The sequence below is a fragment of the Sturnira hondurensis genome, unplaced genomic scaffold (genome assembly GCF_014824575.4).
Source record: "Sturnira hondurensis isolate 20B ecotype Veracruz unplaced genomic scaffold, ASM1482457v3 Scaffold0017436, whole genome shotgun sequence".
Classification (NCBI taxonomy): Eukaryota; Metazoa; Chordata; class Mammalia; order Chiroptera; family Phyllostomidae; genus Sturnira; species Sturnira hondurensis.
The window spans coordinates 12220722-12239554 of NW_028090067.1; the positions used below are offsets into that span (position 1 = coordinate 12220722).

An 18833-nucleotide genomic window follows, 5' to 3' on the forward strand; every position below is an offset into this window, starting at 1 on the left:
TAAATTTTTTAAATATTTGCTCTGGTTCTGTGAAATACGTTGTTGGTAACTTGATAGGAATTCTCTTGAATCTGTAGATTGCTTTGAGTAGTATGGACGAATAGGAGAAGATATTTGCCATTGTACCTCATAAGGGGTTAATATCCAAAATTTATAAGGAACTTATAAAACTCAATACCAGATAAAATAAACAATACAATTTAAAAATGGGCAAAGGACCAGAACAGACACTTCTCCAAAGAGGACATACAAATGGCCAATAGACATATGAAATGATGTTCAATGTCACTAATCATCAGAGAAATGCAAATTAATTTATTTTTATTGTATTTTTCCCATTACTGTTTATCCTCCTTCATCCCCACCGCAATCACCATACTACTGTCCATGAATCCTTTTTGCTCAGTCCCTCTACCCCTTAACCACCCCACCCCAAGAGCTGTCAGCCTGCTCACTCTCTATGAGTCTGTCTCTATTTTGCAGTTTGTTCATTAGATTCCACATAGAGTGAAGTCATACGGTATTGGTCTTTCTCTGACTGACTTATTCCACTTAGCATCATGTTCTCCAGGTCCATCTATGCTGGCACAAAGGGTAAAATTTTCTTCTTTACAACCAAGTAGTATTCCATTGTCTAAATGTCCCATACCTGTTTTATCCACTCACCTACTAATGGATGCTTGGGCTGCTTCCAAATCTTGGCGATTGTAAATAATGCCATAATGAGCATAGGGGTGCTTATGTTCTTTTGAATTTGTGTTTCAGGTTTCTTCAGATAAATTCCCAGAAGTGGGAATTTAGAGAGAGAACAGGCTGACAGCTCTGGAAGTTGGGGGTAGGGTTAGAGGGTGGAAGGATGGAGAAAAAAAGAACTCGTGGATATCTACAGGGACAATTACCATTGTGGGTAGAGGGGGGTAAATGGTAATGGGAAAAAATATAATTTTTTTAAAAAAGGAAGAGAGAAAGTGAAGATGTCGTGATCAAGGCTCAAAAGTCAGACCGCTGAGTAGAGACAATAAGCGGCCATCAAACTGGGTTAGGAACACGGAGACTGGATTAAGAAGGAAAATTGAAGTGGGGTGAGATACAGAGGGCAGGGTTTTATGGAAGACGTGGCATAGAAAGAACTGTGCACGTGTGTTCCATACCCACTGTGCTAGGCTAGACTATCTCCAACTGATGGTGGCCCACGAGTTAACTTGTGCTCCTGCTACTAACTTCTTTTGTGGAGCCTTACAAAACTAAACTTTAATTACCTCCTTTAATTATGTCCTTTCTAAAGTGAGCCTAAAGTTAGGCCTTACATGGTTGAATAAAAATAATTTGTAAACCCCCTGCCTTTGTGGGGTTCCGCCCCTTTTTAATAAAGATTTTTTTTATTTATCTTCAAAGCGAAAGGAAAGGAGAGAGAGAGAGAAATACCAGTGTATGGTTGCCTCTGGTGTGTCCCCTGTTGGGAACTGGCCTGCAACCCAGGCATGTGCCCTGACTGGGAATCGAACTGCGCTCAATCCACTGAGCTACACCAGCCAGGGCCCCCTCCCCTTTTTAACACATTCCTTACTTCCCACTATGTGCTGGGCATTCTGGTGGGGGCTGAATTGCAGAGATAAATAAGGCTTGATGTCCCTCAGCCTATACCCCCAGACCTTTATATACTTACCTTTGTCTCCTTGCTCTCTCAGAGGAGTGTCTCCAGCTCAGAGCTAAAGAGTCACCCTGTTCTGTTGATCTTCTCTTCTTGTCTTCTCAGAAGGCTTGTTCCATCAGGCATTACCCTCCATTTTGTTTTTTAACTCTCCCCAATGTTTTCTTCAGCATATATGCATCTTCACGTCACTGTCCTGCACATTTTAGCATCTTGAAAGATTGACCTGCTTTTCTTTTTGGTTGAGGCTCACTCAGGCTTCAGCTTGCTGTCAGTCAGGCTTCCACTGCCATTCTCTACCCCCCAGATTCCACTGAAAATGCTCTCAGGTCACAAGGTAAGTAACAAATTACACAGTAGGTATTTTTTAGTCTTTAGAGACTTAGTCTTACTAAATCTTAGTCTTACTCTTTAGAGATTTAGTCTTACTTAAATCTCTCCTAGCAGTGGACACTATGGACCACTCTGTTTCTATGCTACCACACACTCCGATATTTTCTTTGACCTGCCTCCCTTTTCTTCCCATACTTGTTTGCTAACATCTGACTTTGTCCACATTTAATCACCGCACTGTTCCATCGAGTTCTTTTCTGGCCCTGTTCTTACTTCGCATTGCTCCCTGGGTGACCTTATTCTCCCCTTTGACTTCTGTTTTAGCCTTTTTCCTGGGAATTCCCAAATGTAAATACCACTTAATAAACTAGCAAAGTATCATCTGTCTTTCTGGTGAAGTTTTTTTCAGTTTGTCTTCTACATGACTAACAGAGGGATTATTCCCCCTGTAAAACCGTTCATGACTCCTTGTCACCTGCATGGTAAAATCCAAAATTTTCCTCCATCTGTCTCTGTAGTATATATTCTTAATCATACTAAGTTCTTGATTCTTACCTGATTATACTGCACCACTTCTTGGCATGCCCTCCTGACTTAGCAGATGCTGTTCTTTTCCCATGGAACACCTTTCCCCGTCTTTGTTAGCACGGTGAGCTTTTTTTATCCTTGAAGATCAGGTTCAGCATCATCTCTGTGAAGACATCTCTGATCATCCAACAGAGTTAATTATTCTCTTTGTATAATTTTTATGTATCTGTTTTTAATACTTTTTACATTTGCTGTGTTGTAACTTTATCTGTTGAACTTTCATTCTAGACGTTAGTTTTTTTAGGTTAGAGATCATGCCTTCTTCATCTTTGGATTCATAGTATTTAACAAAGCACCTTACAGATATTGGGTGCCCCATAAGTGTTTAACAGAAGAGCAAAAATTTGTGCTCTCTGAATTCACTGTGGTGAATACAGGGTGGGCAAAAGTAGGTTTACAGCTGTATGTGAAACAGTTTATTCTTTTATTATTATTTAATAAATAGAAGAGAAGAGAGAATGGTCTTTGGAAGAATATGGCTCTGCCACTTTTTCCTTGGTGAAAGAGCAAAACCTCTTTCCCGTTTTCGTGGCAGAGTGTGGTAAGACCCACATTTGTATAAGCACCAGTGCCATGACTGCCGGTGCAGTTCTGACTTTGCAGTGTGCTGCTGTTTGCTTTCCTCTGTTCGCGGTGCCCTCTAGCATCTTGATAAAATAATGGTGAAATATCTTTTACAACTTTCTGACTGAATGCTATTTGTTTCGTTTTCTCACTGGTCTCACCTAACTGTATGGATGGATGGTTAGGTTACTAAAACAAGGAATACACGTATTTGTGTGTCTCTTTTAAGGACCACCGGAATACCTTTTCTTTGCCTTAGCAACTCACCTTATCCATGTTCAGTCCATTTTCCTTTTTACTACTTTCCCTAATATCAAATAGGATGTTACATGGAATATTTGACAATAAACTAAAAAGTAGCTAAAAACACTCCACCAAATACAGTTGACCCTTCCCCAGCATAGGTCTGAGGGGTGCCAGCCGCTAGAACTTAAGTGCCCTTTGCATATGCAGATTCCCAGCCAATGACTGAAAATATGTAATGTCAGTCAGAGCTTCAGGAGGAAAATGCTTCTCACTTTGAGGATTTTGTAGTCCATTTGCCTTCCCGCCCCAACCCCCATTTTAAGGATTTCATGCTATGTAGCCTCATCCGCTTAGAAGGCAGTGTCTTAAATTGTCTTTGTAACTGAAGCTGTCAGAGAGTTGGCACATAATGTTTGTTCCACTGAATGAGCAGGAAGCATTATTTTCATAAAAGTGCTGGGGATTTTATCTGCTAACTAGCTTCCAGGAGGATAGTCTGCGTAAGATAGCAGGTTATTCCATGCTTTGTTTACTTCTTTTTAACCTATTTTGGACTTTGATAAACTCTGAATTCTTAAACTTTTCATCTTTAGCCATTACAAATGGTTATTTACATTTCGTGTCTTTTTTATTGTTATTTTGTTTTTAGGTACATTAAATTAAACCATTTGTTTATATCATGTCAGTTTAGACTTTCACAATTTCAGTGAGTACTTCTTTTCTGGACCACTAAACATCCTTATTTTTTAAAAAATAAGCCCTGTCAAAAATGCTTAACAGCGAGATGGGGGTTCAGATCTATGATCCTCTGGCCTCAGTGACTTTGTGCCATTAAAGTCATGTCTGACTCCATGAATATTAAGAATACCTGTATACACTGGATATTCACTTTCCCTAATAACCCATTAAGAACTCATTAATTTAACTAAACCTCATTTTGCAGAGGTGTTACCAGAAAGAGGGCTGGGCCTGGAGTAGGTTGGCCTAGGGCCAGCTGGCAGTGTATGGGTTCTTGACTTCATGCAGGAAAGATTTCACAGCCCAGGTCCAGGTGATTCTGACAGTACATTCATTAAAGCTAGCAACAGTGAAACAAAAAAGGGCCTCTGATAGAAGAAACAACAGGCAAGAGACTAGGCAGGGCTGCTTTGACTCTAAAAACATTATAGGAAAGAAATTGGCCACGGAATTTTCCTAGCTTCTTGCTGTCCTGCCACAGAGGTAACGAATGCAAGAAAGCATCTCGGATTTAGCCAGAGGGCTTTCAAATTACATCTCCATGCTCTCTCTTTAAATTCTAATATGAGTTTATTGAGTACCCACTGAGAATTATCACCAGAGAAGCTTCAGTTACCAATAGGTTTTAAGGTAGCAAATGGTAGATAGAGACTTACAGTGTAAACTTAATCTAATTATTTATATTATTAATCTATGTTTCCTTTTGCACTAGCTTGCTGTATTCTTTGAAAGCAGGACTTCCTTTTATTTTCAGTGTCAAGGGAGGTACGCTGTAGCTCAAGCATTGGAAATTTTAATGAGTGACTACTGATTCTCTCCATACCCTTCATGATTTTATATTCTTACCACATGTATCTCCTTTCTTTACCCATCTATTGCCCTGTCTACCACCCCTTTCTAGTTCCCAAAGTCATTTCAATTGCCCTCCTCAGAATCTTCTCCAGCTTTATTTTGTATGTTTTTAGGTAAGTGATTTGAATTACAATTGTATTTCCAATATAGATTTTACTGAGGCTTTACACATGGATAGTGTTGTGTTCTGTTTCCTACTGTTGTCTCTAGGTTGCCATTTTATTGGAAGCCTTGATGAAATTTTGCCAATTTTTATCTCTCGATTATTTTAATGTGCACGTTGAAATTGTACCTAAAGAAAAGAAAGTGCTCCTAAATAAAGCTGCTAGTGATTGCTCAGTATCTTCCTTAAAGGTACTTAGAAATCATACACACAAAGAAAAATGCCTGCAGTTCAAGGTTTTCTTGCAAAAGTTTTGTGTGTCTGCTTTCCTTCCCTGGAGATAGTCACTTTACACTGATGACAAAGCAAGGTCATACGTATAGAGGATCTCTGCACCAAGTGCCTCAGTGGGGCATGTTTGTTTGTTTATCTTTGTCATTTCAGATAAGTCAGAAATGAGCAAAGATCATTTTACCTAATATTACCAGGGAAAAACTTTGTGCCAGACACTTTTCAAAGCTATTTGCATGTATTGACCTAGGAGGTAGATACTATTCCAATTCTCCAGATTAGAAAATTGAGGTGTACAGAGCTGCAAGATAATGTACCCAAGGTCCAGCAGCTAGTAAGATTCATTACTGAAAATCAGCCGGTCTACCTCCTGGGCCTACCTTCTCAGTGGATTCCATGTGCTTTCAAATATATTGTGGCTGACTTTTTTAAAAAAGCAGTAACTTGGCCTGTCCTATTTGCTAATATCCTTAAATTTACTTTCCCTCTAGTCCCTATAAAGGATATAAGGAAAATTTTATGTGACAGGTGGTATTGGTAAAATCATAATCTGACCCTCATTAACTCCAGTTTCTAATCAATATGTCCCTAAAACTGGGTCAAGAAATAAGGTTTGCGAACAAAAACTTAAAACACCACCTTACCAATGTCCTGGTGGTCATAGAGGCCCCATTCCTGCCACAGAGTGTGTTCAGATTAGCTCCATTTGGATTTCACAAACCTGAAAAAATACTTTGAGTCTTCCCAGCACACAGGAGAATTTGTAGATAGTTCAGTACGCTTTGAAAACTTTTCACTTTTAAGATTTACTGCCATGGCTTGCATCTCCAGCCTCCCCGTGTTGGCGAGTGGTCAGTGATGACAGTGCACACCCAAGGATTCCTGTCTAAAAACCTATTCTGTTTTTGCAGTGGATAGCCTGCTGAAATACACTGGCTATGGGAACGCTGCAGGACTGTTGGCGGCCAGGGGCCTCTTGGCTGGAGGAAGAGGAGATAATTGGTACTCAGAGGACGAGGACACAGACACTGAAGAATACAAAAATGCAAAACCAAAGTATAGTATCATGTTTCTTTTCACCTAATTCTGTCTGTGCCTTTGAGTTGGTTATTTGCCTTTCACTTCCTTTGTCTGTCATTTTCCTAGTGTTTCTTTTCTTTTGTGGTTTGGAAGCTTCCTGTTTAATAGTGTTTTGAGAGGCAATTTCATAGTTCATGCCTTAGATAGTGACTTCAAGTGACTGAGGAAGGTTAATAATTGCAAGAAATGTTCTGCTTCATTACAAATTTCAACATGCTTATTATCCTGCCCCAAGTGTTAAGAGAGGGGTGCTTTTATGGACTGCATCTACCATCATATACTTAAAAAGCGTTGTTGCAACCATTTTGCTGTCATTTCCACGGGCTGAGATTTTAGAAGATACAACCAAGACCAAGTATTTAAGTTGGTTATTTAATACTTCAGTCTTTCTCAGAAAGCTAAATGTAGGTTCCATACATTTTGATCTTCCTTCTTGCATAAAAGCCTTTATGAGTCAATAAAGCAACAAAACACCTTACTAGCAAAAGGAAAGAACTTTTGCTTCACAGTAAATTTTACTCAAACACTGAGGAAGTCACCTTGAACAGATGCTGTAGTGCACTTAATAGGCGAACCAGAGACTCTGTCCAGTCCTCCCTGATTCAATGTTGGCAACTCAGAGACATTAATTCTTCTCTGTCACAAAATAAACCACCTCTGCTTTCTTCTGTTCCCTCCCCATCCTTTTCATCTCCCTCTCAACGCCCATCCCGGGTAAATTTCTTAGTTTCAACTTAGAAGTAGTTTGAGCTCAGTTTTCTGGTTTCCGTTACTGAATGTTAAAAAGGTAACTTCCTTTTGGCATCAGTGATGTTGACACACTATGTGTTCTACTAACAGTCTTCTGGAGTGTGGTGTGGGTCGCATAGTAGTTGGTCGAGGATAGAAGATCACTCTCTGAAAAATTAGCTCCCCATCTTTCTTTTAGTGTAGATTGTGCCCTGTTGATGTGACAGTAATGGGTGGTCAGAAGGTGAAAGGTCATTCCCTAATTAGACAGGAATTATTTTGCCTGTATTCTTGGCAAATCGGGTCTGAGTAGGTAGTGTTACTTTTCACATCCTCAGTGCTGTCAGACTTAGTGGGATCTTCTGGAGTATATCATAGTGGGGAGAGAGTTCTGGGGCGAGGGGAATGCTAGCAGTGACTCAAAGTAGTAAGTTCTTAAGACTGTCACCATTTAGATGTTATAAAGTGGGCATCTCTATCAAGTATTTGAAGCCAATATAGAGGAATCTTTCCCTAAATATTTAATCTTTCCCTAAATATATATAATTTAATTATAAATAGTCTTACTTGCTCTTATTTTTTCCATTCCATAAACTGTATTCCCATATCAGTTTAATATTTTATGTCTCTTCATTTGAAACATTAAAATATACTACATGAGAAATCTCATATTACATGAAGATAGAAATTACCTTAGGCATTCTTTGTGCCCTAGGGGTGTGGACACAGTCATATTAGATGACTCTTTTAAGTACTTGTGGGTGGTTAGTATTATTGCAACTTGATGTTGCTTTTTGTTCAGTAGATGGCTTCTGTAAGGATACCTAGCAAGCACCAGATTGCTACTATAACGAGAGCGAGCAGAGAAAACCCCAGAACACTGGTTCTCTCCCCATGGTATGGGAAACAGAAATGCTAGATTTCAGGAAAGCACCATTTGTTTAAAAAATCAAGCACCATGATATTTGATACTGTTATTATCTGGGAAGATTCTATACTTGGGCCGTACATCCCTGATCTTCTTTAGTCTTTGGACCTGGCCTGCACTGTTCATAGGAATGGTGTGTTAGTACAGTCCGAATAGTCACCATTATGAAATCCTGTGTTTCTTACACATTGCTCATTACAAGTATACAGATGTATTTCCCATTTGCCTTTTTTCCCTTACATCTTCCCTACTTTAAGGTGAAACAGGATAGTGGGATGTTTGATTTGTTCATTTAAAGTACTTATCTAGATGGTCCTTGTAGGGGGTAGTGGTGCACAAAGCACTCTGCAAACAAGAGCTCAAAGAACTTTCCCCCTAAAAATTGTTACAAAAAACATTTTACCAATCTAGTGAGGTTTATAAAATCGGTATCTGAATGGATCACTTACTCCCCTCCCTGTCCTTCACCAGTCAGTGTTCCTCGGATCAGGATCTGCATTTCTTATGATGCATTTAGTCACAAGAGTTGTTAGTATTGGCAAAAGCAGAGAAGTTACCCTTCATCCAGTTGGCCCTAGGCCCATTGTAGAAAATGCAAGTGGATTCTGATTAATGCACCAAGGTAACCTGTAATCCGTTAGTGGAATCTGAAACCAAGAATTGTGTGGAGCTTACATTCAGGCTATGGGAGACAGTTAATATCACAACAGTCTTTTTTGTGTCAAAATAAATGTATTTAATGGACTGGAAATGGCTCTCTGTAATTAGTACACTTAGAATATACTCCTAGAATCAAGTTACATGCCACACAGTGTTTTGGTGTATATCTAACCATGTTTGGTATAAGTTTTCAGATAAACTTTGTTATTGTATCAAAGAGAAACTAAATTTTCAAATTCTAATTTTATACCTGCTTCTTTTATGCCTCTGAGTCTGGGGACCCCTGAACTGTTTATGTGGTATAACAGGCTGATACAGTTTTTACATCATTCGAACCGTCAATTGAAAGATGTATATGTAAGGGCATTTGGCTCATTTTAGGTCAGTGGCTCTCAGGCTGGGTACCTAGGAGCCTAGGGGTCCAAAGAGGTGTCTTTAAATAACTGCTATACAGAGGGGCAGAAGAAGAGCACAGCCAAAGTGGGCTGAACTTGAAGAGACCTCCTTTCACCCTTAATACCCAGCAGTAGTTCATAATTATACTCAGAAGCTTAAAATCACTGTGCTAAGCAACTTGGGTATGACCTTCTTGACCTTCTTGATTTCTCTTAGCAGTAGCTAGGGCAGCAGCTGTATTGATAATCTTTTTTACAATTTTTATTTACTGGTTTGAGAGAGAGAAACATCAGTTTGTTGTTCCACTTATTTATGCACTCATCCATTGCTTCTTGTTTGTGCCCTGACTGGGGATCAAACCCACAGCCTGGGCGTTTCTTTAGCACAAGACAGAAGACTTTTTTCTTTTATGTGTTAAGGTTTGTTGTGCTGCTCTAAGTCAGGTCCCATTATAATTGTCTCCATATATCAGGGCTTTAATATTTCTTGAAGTAAATGAGCCAGAAACTAGGACTTGAAGAGTTTTCCTTTGCCTAGTTTGGGCTGTGATGGTATATTTATATATCATAAGACTTAACCAGCATTTTTAGGAACTGGGTTTTATGTACTGTAAGCTGTCATGAAACAATCTAAATTTAGATCCCTAAAAGATCGAATTGAAGGTAAAGTCATTGCCACTTTTGCCATGTCCACAGGTTGCATACGTTCACTAGCCTTTGGGATGTTTGCAGCCACACCAGTTTTGCACTCTCATAATTGAGTTCTCTATTTTTTTCTTCTGTATTATAGTTTTAATGGCCAGAAAGAAGCCAGGTGTGTTAGATAAGGTACAGGGTTGTTCCAGGTCTCACTTACTATATGTTTATAACCCTATTTTCTATATCCTTTATAACCAAGGCTATCAGTCTGACTCCAAAAGCCCAACATAGGAAACACTTAAAAAGCACTATAATGTAAATGTAAAAAGTCATGTTGGAGTTTTTTAATTGCCTAGACGCAATAAGGCATTTTTATACGTGTATGTATGCAATATATGTATTTGTGTGGTTGGTACCTGACAGACACTCAACAAATGTTTGATAAACAAATGAAAGGGCTACACTGCACACCCTAGTCCTTGTACCGCTGATAGAATGCAAAAACTCGGGTTAAGATGTCTTATAATTTACCATCTTGTTTAGTGTGGAATCATTGTTATATTTGCATAGTAATTCTCAAATTACTTGAGACATTTATCTAATTTAATCTTCCTAGCAAGCCTTTGGGGTTGGGTTATCCCCATTTTACAGAAGAATCAGCGATGTAAAGGACTTGTGTAGGGCACACAGTTGGTGAGTGAGGTCAGGTGGCCTGACTCCAGAGCTTATGTTTTTTGAAGCAGAGGAAGCAAGTTTTATTGTGCTCTTCACTTTGCCTTCTTATTTGGGTGGGGGATAGGGGGTGTTGGAGAGGTAAAATATACATAATATAAAATTTACCATTTTAAGAGCCACATATAGGTGAAATCACATACAACATTTGTCGTCCTTTTGTGACTAATTTCCCTTAGTCTCTTTAAGATTCATCCATACTGTAGTATGTGTCAAAATTTCCCACCTTCTTAAGGCTGAATGGCATTCCGTTGTATGTACCACATTTTATGTATCCACTTTTCCGTCAGGAGACACTGGGTTTGTTTCTACCTTCTGGCTGTTGTGAATGACGCTGCTGTGAACTTGGGTGGGCCAGTCTCTGTACAGGCCCCTCCTCTCACTTCTGCAGAAGCAGAATTGCTGGATCATATCGTGGTTCTGTGGTGTTTTTTGAGGAACCTCCGTACCATTGACGTATCTTACTCTCTCACCTCCTTCAAGTCTACTTAGATATCGTCATCTTAGTGAAGGCTATTCTGTATCCTTATTAAAAATTGCAACACTCCTACTGTTACCCCTCCACTTCACACTCCCTTACGTTGCTCTTCTTTTCCATAGCACTTTTAACATACCATACAACTTGTTTATTGTCTCTCTTCTCCACTGGAAGATAAGCTCCAGGAGAGAAGAGATTTTTTTTGGTCTGTTTTGTTCATTGAAATGTCCCAGAATAGTGCCTGGCACACAGTAGGCACTCAGTAAATTTTGTTGAATAGATCGTTTGAGTTGCCCTCACTGGTGTAGGTCAGTGGATTGAGCATGAGCCTGTGAACCAAAGGATCTCAGTTTGATTCCCAATTAGGGCACATGCCTGGGTTGCAGGCCAGTTTCCAGCAGGGAACACACGAGAGGCAACCATACATTGATATTTCTCTCCCTCTCTTCTTCCCTTCCCCTCTAAAGGTAAATAAATAAAATCTTTAAAAAACTTTTAAAAAGTCCTTTGAGTTGTTGAATAAATTGTTTGAGTCAGTCAGCCTCTCTCAGCACTGGGACGCAAAATGATGTACCCCACCCTCATCAAGCTCCACTTGTAGTTGGGGAGTAGGAGCCAGGGAATAGAATCAAGCAAATCAGGATATGGTAAAGTTCCACTCTTGTTCTTTTGTCATTTTGTGGGGGACAAATATTCTGGAGTTTTTCCTGGAAAGACATGTCCAGCTTCATTTGCAGATAATGTCTCCTTTCCTACCCCATCTGTCTCCTTCTTTGCTAATCTGGGTTCAAAAATGCATTTTCCTAAAATCCCTGATTCCTTTCTATAGGTTGCAAATTGTCAGCCCCGAGGTTAGATTTAGCCCACAAGTAGGTTCTGCTTGACTTCACCCCTGTTGCATTGGTTATCTGGGTTTTATTTTTTTATTTTACATAGTACTGCTTAAAATAATTACTTGCCAGCATTTAGAATTCAGATACTTCATATGAAAATTCAGATTTTCAGCTTCCTTTGAAACATTCTCATGTGGCAACGGACCAATGGAGTTGAGTGAAATTTAATCCACACGATTTAGAGATTAAAGTTACCTTGTATATAGGTCAGAGAACTTCTAGTAGCTTTTTTTGTTAAGTGTTCTAGTGCTGTTGATGGCCAAATGTAACAACAATTTGAAGAAAGAGCAAAAGTCTTGACATACATTTCAGCTTTTACGCATATATTCCTTTGCTCATACCTTTTTGGTATATCTTAATCCTTTTGTCTCCAGGCCCATAGCTGCCGTCAGTTGATATAATGGCCTTATGTAGTATAAAATTCTCAGTGAAATACTACACATAGAAGTTTAGATACTTCTTGTCGCCTAGCTGGAAAACAAACATAATCATGGGATTAGCACGCTGGGAAGAGGAGGAAAGGGAGCAGAGACAAGGTGTGAAAAATCACAATAAATATAAAATTACTCAGTAAAATATCCACCACAATTAATGTACTCAAAGCATCTTAAGACTCAATGTCTTAGAAAATAAAACTAACCGCAGAATTTCATAGGGGTAAGATCCTGAAAGAAACCTGTCATGTTAAATCTCATCTACACTGTTTGAGGTTATGAAGGTGGCAAGTGTTTATTCAACAGAAATTAACCTGTTTTGTGGAAACTCACATTATTGTTGTGGTGACTATGATTTTTCTTCTCTGGGTAAGGAGACTACATGTGACGGGTTTGAAGTCAGGGTCGAGAGAAGAGATGGTGTCCCAGTCTGCCTCCTGTCCCCAGCACATCGGCATTTTTCCCTTAAGAGAGTGGCATAGCTCACTGCCTCAACTTATGCTTTCTGTGGTATTGTTTACATTGTTCTGAGTACAGGAGCTGGGGTGATGATTATTTTTGTTTATTGATTTTAGAAAGAGAGAAACGTCAATTTGTTGTTCCCCTTATTATGCATTCATTGGTTGCTTCTTGTATATGCCCTAACCAGGTATCAAACCTTAGCTCTAACCAACTGAGCTATCCAACCAGGGCCAGGGGCAGGGGTGCAGGTGGTGGTGGGGTCCTTAAATGAAAAGATGAAACCTGAAGCCCTGGAGTAACTTTGGAAGACTGGAATGTTTTACTCCATGGGTAAAGGATAGTAAGTTCTTATTCCACAAGAATGAATTTCTGGCTACTGCTTTTATGTGCAATGAGGAAAGGATTTTGTGACTCTAGTACCTGATTTCAGAGTAAGCTGTTAAATTATTTTAGCAGCAGAGAACCTGAGGTCAGCTTATGGAAAACAGACATCAGTTCCATTAAACCCTTAAAAGAACCAAGAAAACAATAAACCGTGCCCTGATCCAGGAGTACTTGTCCTGCCCTTTGTGTGCTGTGGCATCCACAGTCCCAGAGTTTGCTAGCAAGTCCTCCAGACACATTCTCACGTGACGGCTTGTACTCATGTCGTCATCTTCGGAAGCAGCCTGTGGGTCTGGTTTGTTAATCGCCCCTCCATAGACCTTTAGGAGGGAAGCCTTCATGCGGAGACAAAGCGAGGATACGTAGTTATTCCATCCACTACCTCCCTTATCTTCTAAGACCTGATTTCCTTCGTCTGCTCAGGAAGTGGTTGTGTGCTTATACTTACTTTACTTATTCATTTATTTATAAGACTAGTTGTTTTTCTAATTTAGCAGGTGGCAGCAGAGAAGCCAGTGAAAACATGTCTTGTTGTTACATGCCTAAGTAAATAATAGATGGTTGGTGGAATGACATTTTCAGTGTGGCATCTAGATACATCTGAAAAACTCTGTAGGTCTCAGAAGCCTTGTCTGGGTCCTCTGTGTTCTTGACTTTTGGGAACTATGCTGACCCCATTGTTTTTGTTAATGGCCACGAGTTAGAGGCCTTTTTCTATTCTTTTATGAGCACCTTAAAAAAAAGAGAGGAAATGTAAGAACACAATGAGTGCTTACTTCAGGCCTCCTGGTTCTTAACTTGTGTATCTGAATTACCTGGAGAACTTAAAAAAACAAAACAGAACACAGATTTAGTTGGTCTCAGGTGAGACTCATGCCTTTTCGTTCAAGTTTCCCATGTGATTCTAATGAACAGCCAGGGCTAAGAATCACTGACAAGCCTGTGGTTTTCAGGTTGTTTCCCCTGAGTTCCAGAGTTACTCAAAGTGTCTTAGGGGCTTAGTTGGTTGGCCTTTGTCGTGAGAGCAAGGGGTCACAGGTAAGATTCCATGTTGGGGCCCATGCCTGGGTTGCAGGTTTCATTCTGGGCTGGGGTGTATACAAGAGGCAACTGATCAATGTTTCCCTCTCTTTCTCTCTCCCTTTCCCTTTATCTAAAAATAAATCTTTTTAAAAAGGAGGGGGGAGTGCAGACAAAGTGGGCTCTCAGCCATTTCTGTCTCTTCTGCCCACACAGTTCCAACTGTTGTCTATTTTATACATCAGGCCTGTACAGGACTTCATTTGTTAAGTAAGAAAGGGAGGATGGTTTCCACAGCTTTGAAGAAAGCAAGCTTTTTAACCATGGCTCTAGACACAGGTCTTACGCAAGAATGGCAAAGCAGATATTCTAGATCTAGTTTTTGAGGATGGTGAGCACTGAGTCCTTTCACAAGAATCTCTGTGTCATGCCGCCTGAAGAATGCAGCAAAAGAAAAGGAAAACTTTTAGTAACGGATAATAGTGCCTAGTGACCTGGCCCTTACTCCAAGTGAGAAAAGCCCTGGCCAGTAAAGAAAGTTGATTTGCCCAAGTAAAAGTCGAAAGCTCACCACAAGGGGCCTACTTATCACAGTGTCTTTGCACTGGCCCACATGATCTTTTCCATTTAGACTGGCATTCTAGTCTCCAGTTCACTCGGGTCCCAACATCCACTTTGTTTACACTCTACCAGGTCGCTCATTTGTTTGTTTATCCTGAAGGCCTGTTCCCTGAAAGCATTCGTGTTTGTAGAAACTTGTTGGCAGTTTGCTGTTTGAAGGAATATTTTATTTGATCATTAAAAACAACCTATCTGTACTTGTTGGGTACAAAATGCTATAATTGCATATCCGTTTCTCCAGAAACATGCTTAATGTGTAGACATTTAGCAGTCATTGGAAGAACTATCTTTTACTGCACTTTCTAAAAGAAAAATAATGTGACTTTTATATAAGAGGATAGCTTGTTTGGTGTTAGAGCTTCGTACAAAGTTTATGAGACATATTCATTTTAAGTACTTTATTATATTTCCAGAAAGCCATATGTATACCTACCTGTCTCTTGGTAGGCTAGATTACATTCCTTTTTTATGTAGGTCAGATCAAATCTAATTGAAATTGTTCTTCTGCTTTATCTTGTATTATTTAAACACTCATTGCCTTCTCTGGTCTCACTAATGGACTAATTTCCTGAGATTATAAATTGGCATGCTTTCATTTTCAGATTCCAACCTCTCTGTCATCATTTTTCCAATTTTTTGATATATTTGTTTTATGCTGTATCACAAAATAATTTCTCCTTCTGAAATCATTTGTCCCCTTTTAATTAATGAATAAGCTGTGCATCCATGGTTATTTACTCTATGCCACCAAATTTTATATTTTTAAAAAGCAGGTCTACCTATTTTTTTTAAGTTGGCAAGTTGCTTTTTCAAAAACAGTAGTAGTAGTTACTGCCCATTTCCCAAAGCAAATTACTAGGAAAGTAAATTTTAAAAAAATTTCTATAGCAGTTCTATATCATAAAATTGCTATTAGTGCCAATTTTTTGGCAATTATACTCTTTCTTATTGTAACTTACAACTTGGACCAGAAAAGTATAGAAAGAGCATAATTTTAAAACATACAGCATAACTTTTTTTTCTTTTTGTAGCATTAATCTTATCACTGGTCATTTAGAGGAACCAATGCCAAACCTTATAGATGAAATGACAGAAGAACAAAAAGAATATGAAGCCATGAAACTTGTCAACATGCTTGATAAACTTTCCAGGTATTGTATTCCCATCCATTTTTTGCTTGGTTTCTAAAAATGTTCTATTTCTTTGTCTCTCTCACTGAGAGTTGCCCTAAAACAGCACCTCTGGAAATCCATGCTGATGGGAACAGGGCGGCCCGGGCAGCAGCAGTTAGGTCTTTTGGCTCCTGTGGTTTCCTACATGTGCCGCTTCCGGATGTGCGTTCCTACACGCGCCAGCCCTCAACACTGGGACCGCAGCCACCACATCACTGTGACATTTAACCAACTAACCTCCCTGTCTCCAAAAAGATGCTATGAGTTAGGTTCAGTGATTTTGCTGCTGCTTGTATTTTTTTGTTGTAGTCTGTTTTGGTTTTTGTTTCAAATCATGATGCAGTTTTTCTTTTTTTGATATGCAAATTTGCAATTCTGTCTTTTTGGGTTGCTGCCAAAACCAAGAATTCTAAATTGTCATGCACCCACCAGGAAAAGTAAAACATCGTAGTACAAATGGAAACTTTTCTGAAAGCATGTGCTTGTATTAATTAGGGGCTCTAAAAACAATCTCCCCTTCTTGCTTCACATTTCCTTCCCCTCCAAAAATAATTCTAAAAATAATTAAATGTATACTAATCTGCAACTAGTTATCTTGGAGGAGTTATTAGAAAATATTAATTCCTTTCACATTTGTCTGAATTGCTCTATTTTCCAGTCTTACATTGAGTCACTGTCTCCTTAAACTATCTTGAGTGAGTGCTTCTGTGTGTTGGTGGCAGCTGTCACTTAAAGGTGAATTTCTTCTGTTCATCTTTTTCACAACTATGTAAAGGCTAGTGCCCCCTCAGTCAAGAGAAGTAGCAACTGGAATAGGAAAGCCAACAGTTAAAGAGAAAGGTGTAATAAAGAATCAATTAGAGGCTAAGAGCACAGCAGGAGGCTTGGAATAAAAGTGTTTGAAAATGTGGGGAGTGTGACAAGTGTGGATGGGTATCTAGACCGATGCAGAGTCTGAGCTTCTCTCAGATGGTGCTGGTAATGTGGTGGGAGTTATTTAGAAGTAAGTAGTTCATCGTCTACAAGGTTAGTATGACCAGAACCTGGTGACTTCCAGTTAGTCTCTTTAAACTTTCATCCTTTCCCAAGGTTAGAATTTATAGCCAACTGACAATGCTCACAGTTTTCAAAAACCATTGCCATCTGTTTGTAGATGACATTCTCCATACTTTTGATAAAAGAGACATGTTTCTTCCCTGAATGGATTCAGGAAGATAAGATACTGATACGACAGACCTATAGGAGGAATAAATATATGTAAAACTAGGATTTGTGTTGGCTGTTTCCAGAAGGACCTGATGAAAGACAGTGGTGTAGATGAAACAGAGGAGAACCAGCAGAGTCCCTCTGGTAGGAGAAAGAAATGTTAGCAGAACCTGAGTGGAGCATGTTATTGTGTTAGGACAGTAAACCAGTTAATTACATAAACATCATTTCCATAAATTATTTTAATAATATGAGTTCTTAAAAGATAACACAAATGCTAGTCAACTGGCCCATGTATCTGTGAGTAAACTCCAGGCTAGAATAGTAGGAGATGGGGGCTAGAACTGCCTAAGGTAATGCAGTGTAATTTAAATACTGGATTTACTGAAAGAGACAAGACCATGTCATAAGGCATGTCTATAACAGAAAACAGTACCAGGTCCTTCTCCTTGTAATCCTAGGGAAATCCACACATTCTAGAAGCTGCCAACAAAAATATACAAACATCAAGTCTGAAATACCAAGTTTCTAAGCTCCCACTTAATTTAAACTATGCCTCAAAGAAAATACATATCTAGAAACACCCAGCACAGAGATGCCCAACTCAGTCTGAAGGTGACACTGATTTTTACACTTATGAAATAGAGCAGATATGTCTGTCTTGTGTTGGCTGTGATGGTACCAATTTCACTATTAAAGTTGAAGCTAAAGGCAACTTTGAGAACAGTCCTGCGTCTCAGACTTTTTGCACGTGGTGGGTTTTTTACATTGTTTGCCTTTATGTTCTTTCTAACATTTGCTCTCACTAATAACAGTCGATGACAAAACTGCATGGAGATCAGAAGTGGGCATTCCAATGCAGGGGTGCAGAGAAGGAAGCCGTTCTTTGTGCGTCTTACATGTTTGTCTTAAGTTTCTCCTCTCTTCTCACTGTTGTTGGTTGTTTTTGTTTTTGTTTTTTGAGGTAAACAAGAAGCCATAAAGGCAAAGTAAATTGCATGTAGTACAATTCAGGGAACATTTATTAAGCAGCTATTCTGTGCAAGCTACTGTGCTAGGAAGATGAGGGAGACTGGTGAACCTGACCGTCTCTGCCTTTGGAAAGCTCACAGTCTTGTGAAGGAAATGACTGTAATCTAGTCTAGAGTACAAAGTAGAAGGAAGTAATGATAAAGTAAGGACTGTGTTGAACTATAAGCATCCAGGAAAAGGAGCAGTTCATTCTGTCTGAATGAATCAGGCACTTTCTCATAGGGACGGTAGCATTTGTGCTGATCCTTGAAATGTAAGAGGTGTTTAATAGACAAATGGAGAAATGACCATTCGTTGCAGGTGGAGGGAAACTTACTCTTGTTAATAAGATAAATCTTTGGTATTCACATACTACATCTTTCTTCCAAAGAGCTCAAGTTATTTTATCATTATTTGATTAATACATTATCAGATTTATCATTGGGGGAAGGAAGCCAGGCCCAAAGAATTGCCCCAAACATTTCCAAACTAATGTCTGGTGATAGTCCATTTCCTTGAACAGTTTACAGAACACTTCACATACATTCTTTTTCTAAGCTTCATAGTAAATTGAGACTAGGAACTTCATTTTCCAGAACTCAAGACTTTTGCTCTGTCCACTG

The 18833-nt window shown here is 39.2% G+C and overlaps 1 protein-coding gene across 6 annotated transcripts in view; it reads left to right on the forward strand.

Moving 5' to 3' along the window:
* Window positions 1-18833, forward strand: part of RIC8B (RIC8 guanine nucleotide exchange factor B) — a 100353-nt gene that overhangs the window by 67420 nt on the left and 14100 nt on the right. For 5 of the 6 annotated variants that reach the window (XR_005069739.1, XR_005069741.1, XR_005069740.1 and 2 more), the window contains exons 8-9: window positions 6278-6422; window positions 15853-15972. Coding sequence is in view for 3 of the 6 variants with exons in the window: in XM_037068422.1 (XP_036924317.1) it covers window positions 6278-6422; window positions 15853-15972 (265 nt within the window). In the remaining 3 variants the exon portion in view is untranslated. The remainder of the gene's footprint in view (window positions 1-6277; window positions 6423-15852; window positions 15973-18833) is intronic. The other variant, XM_037068423.1, reaches the window with a different exon arrangement.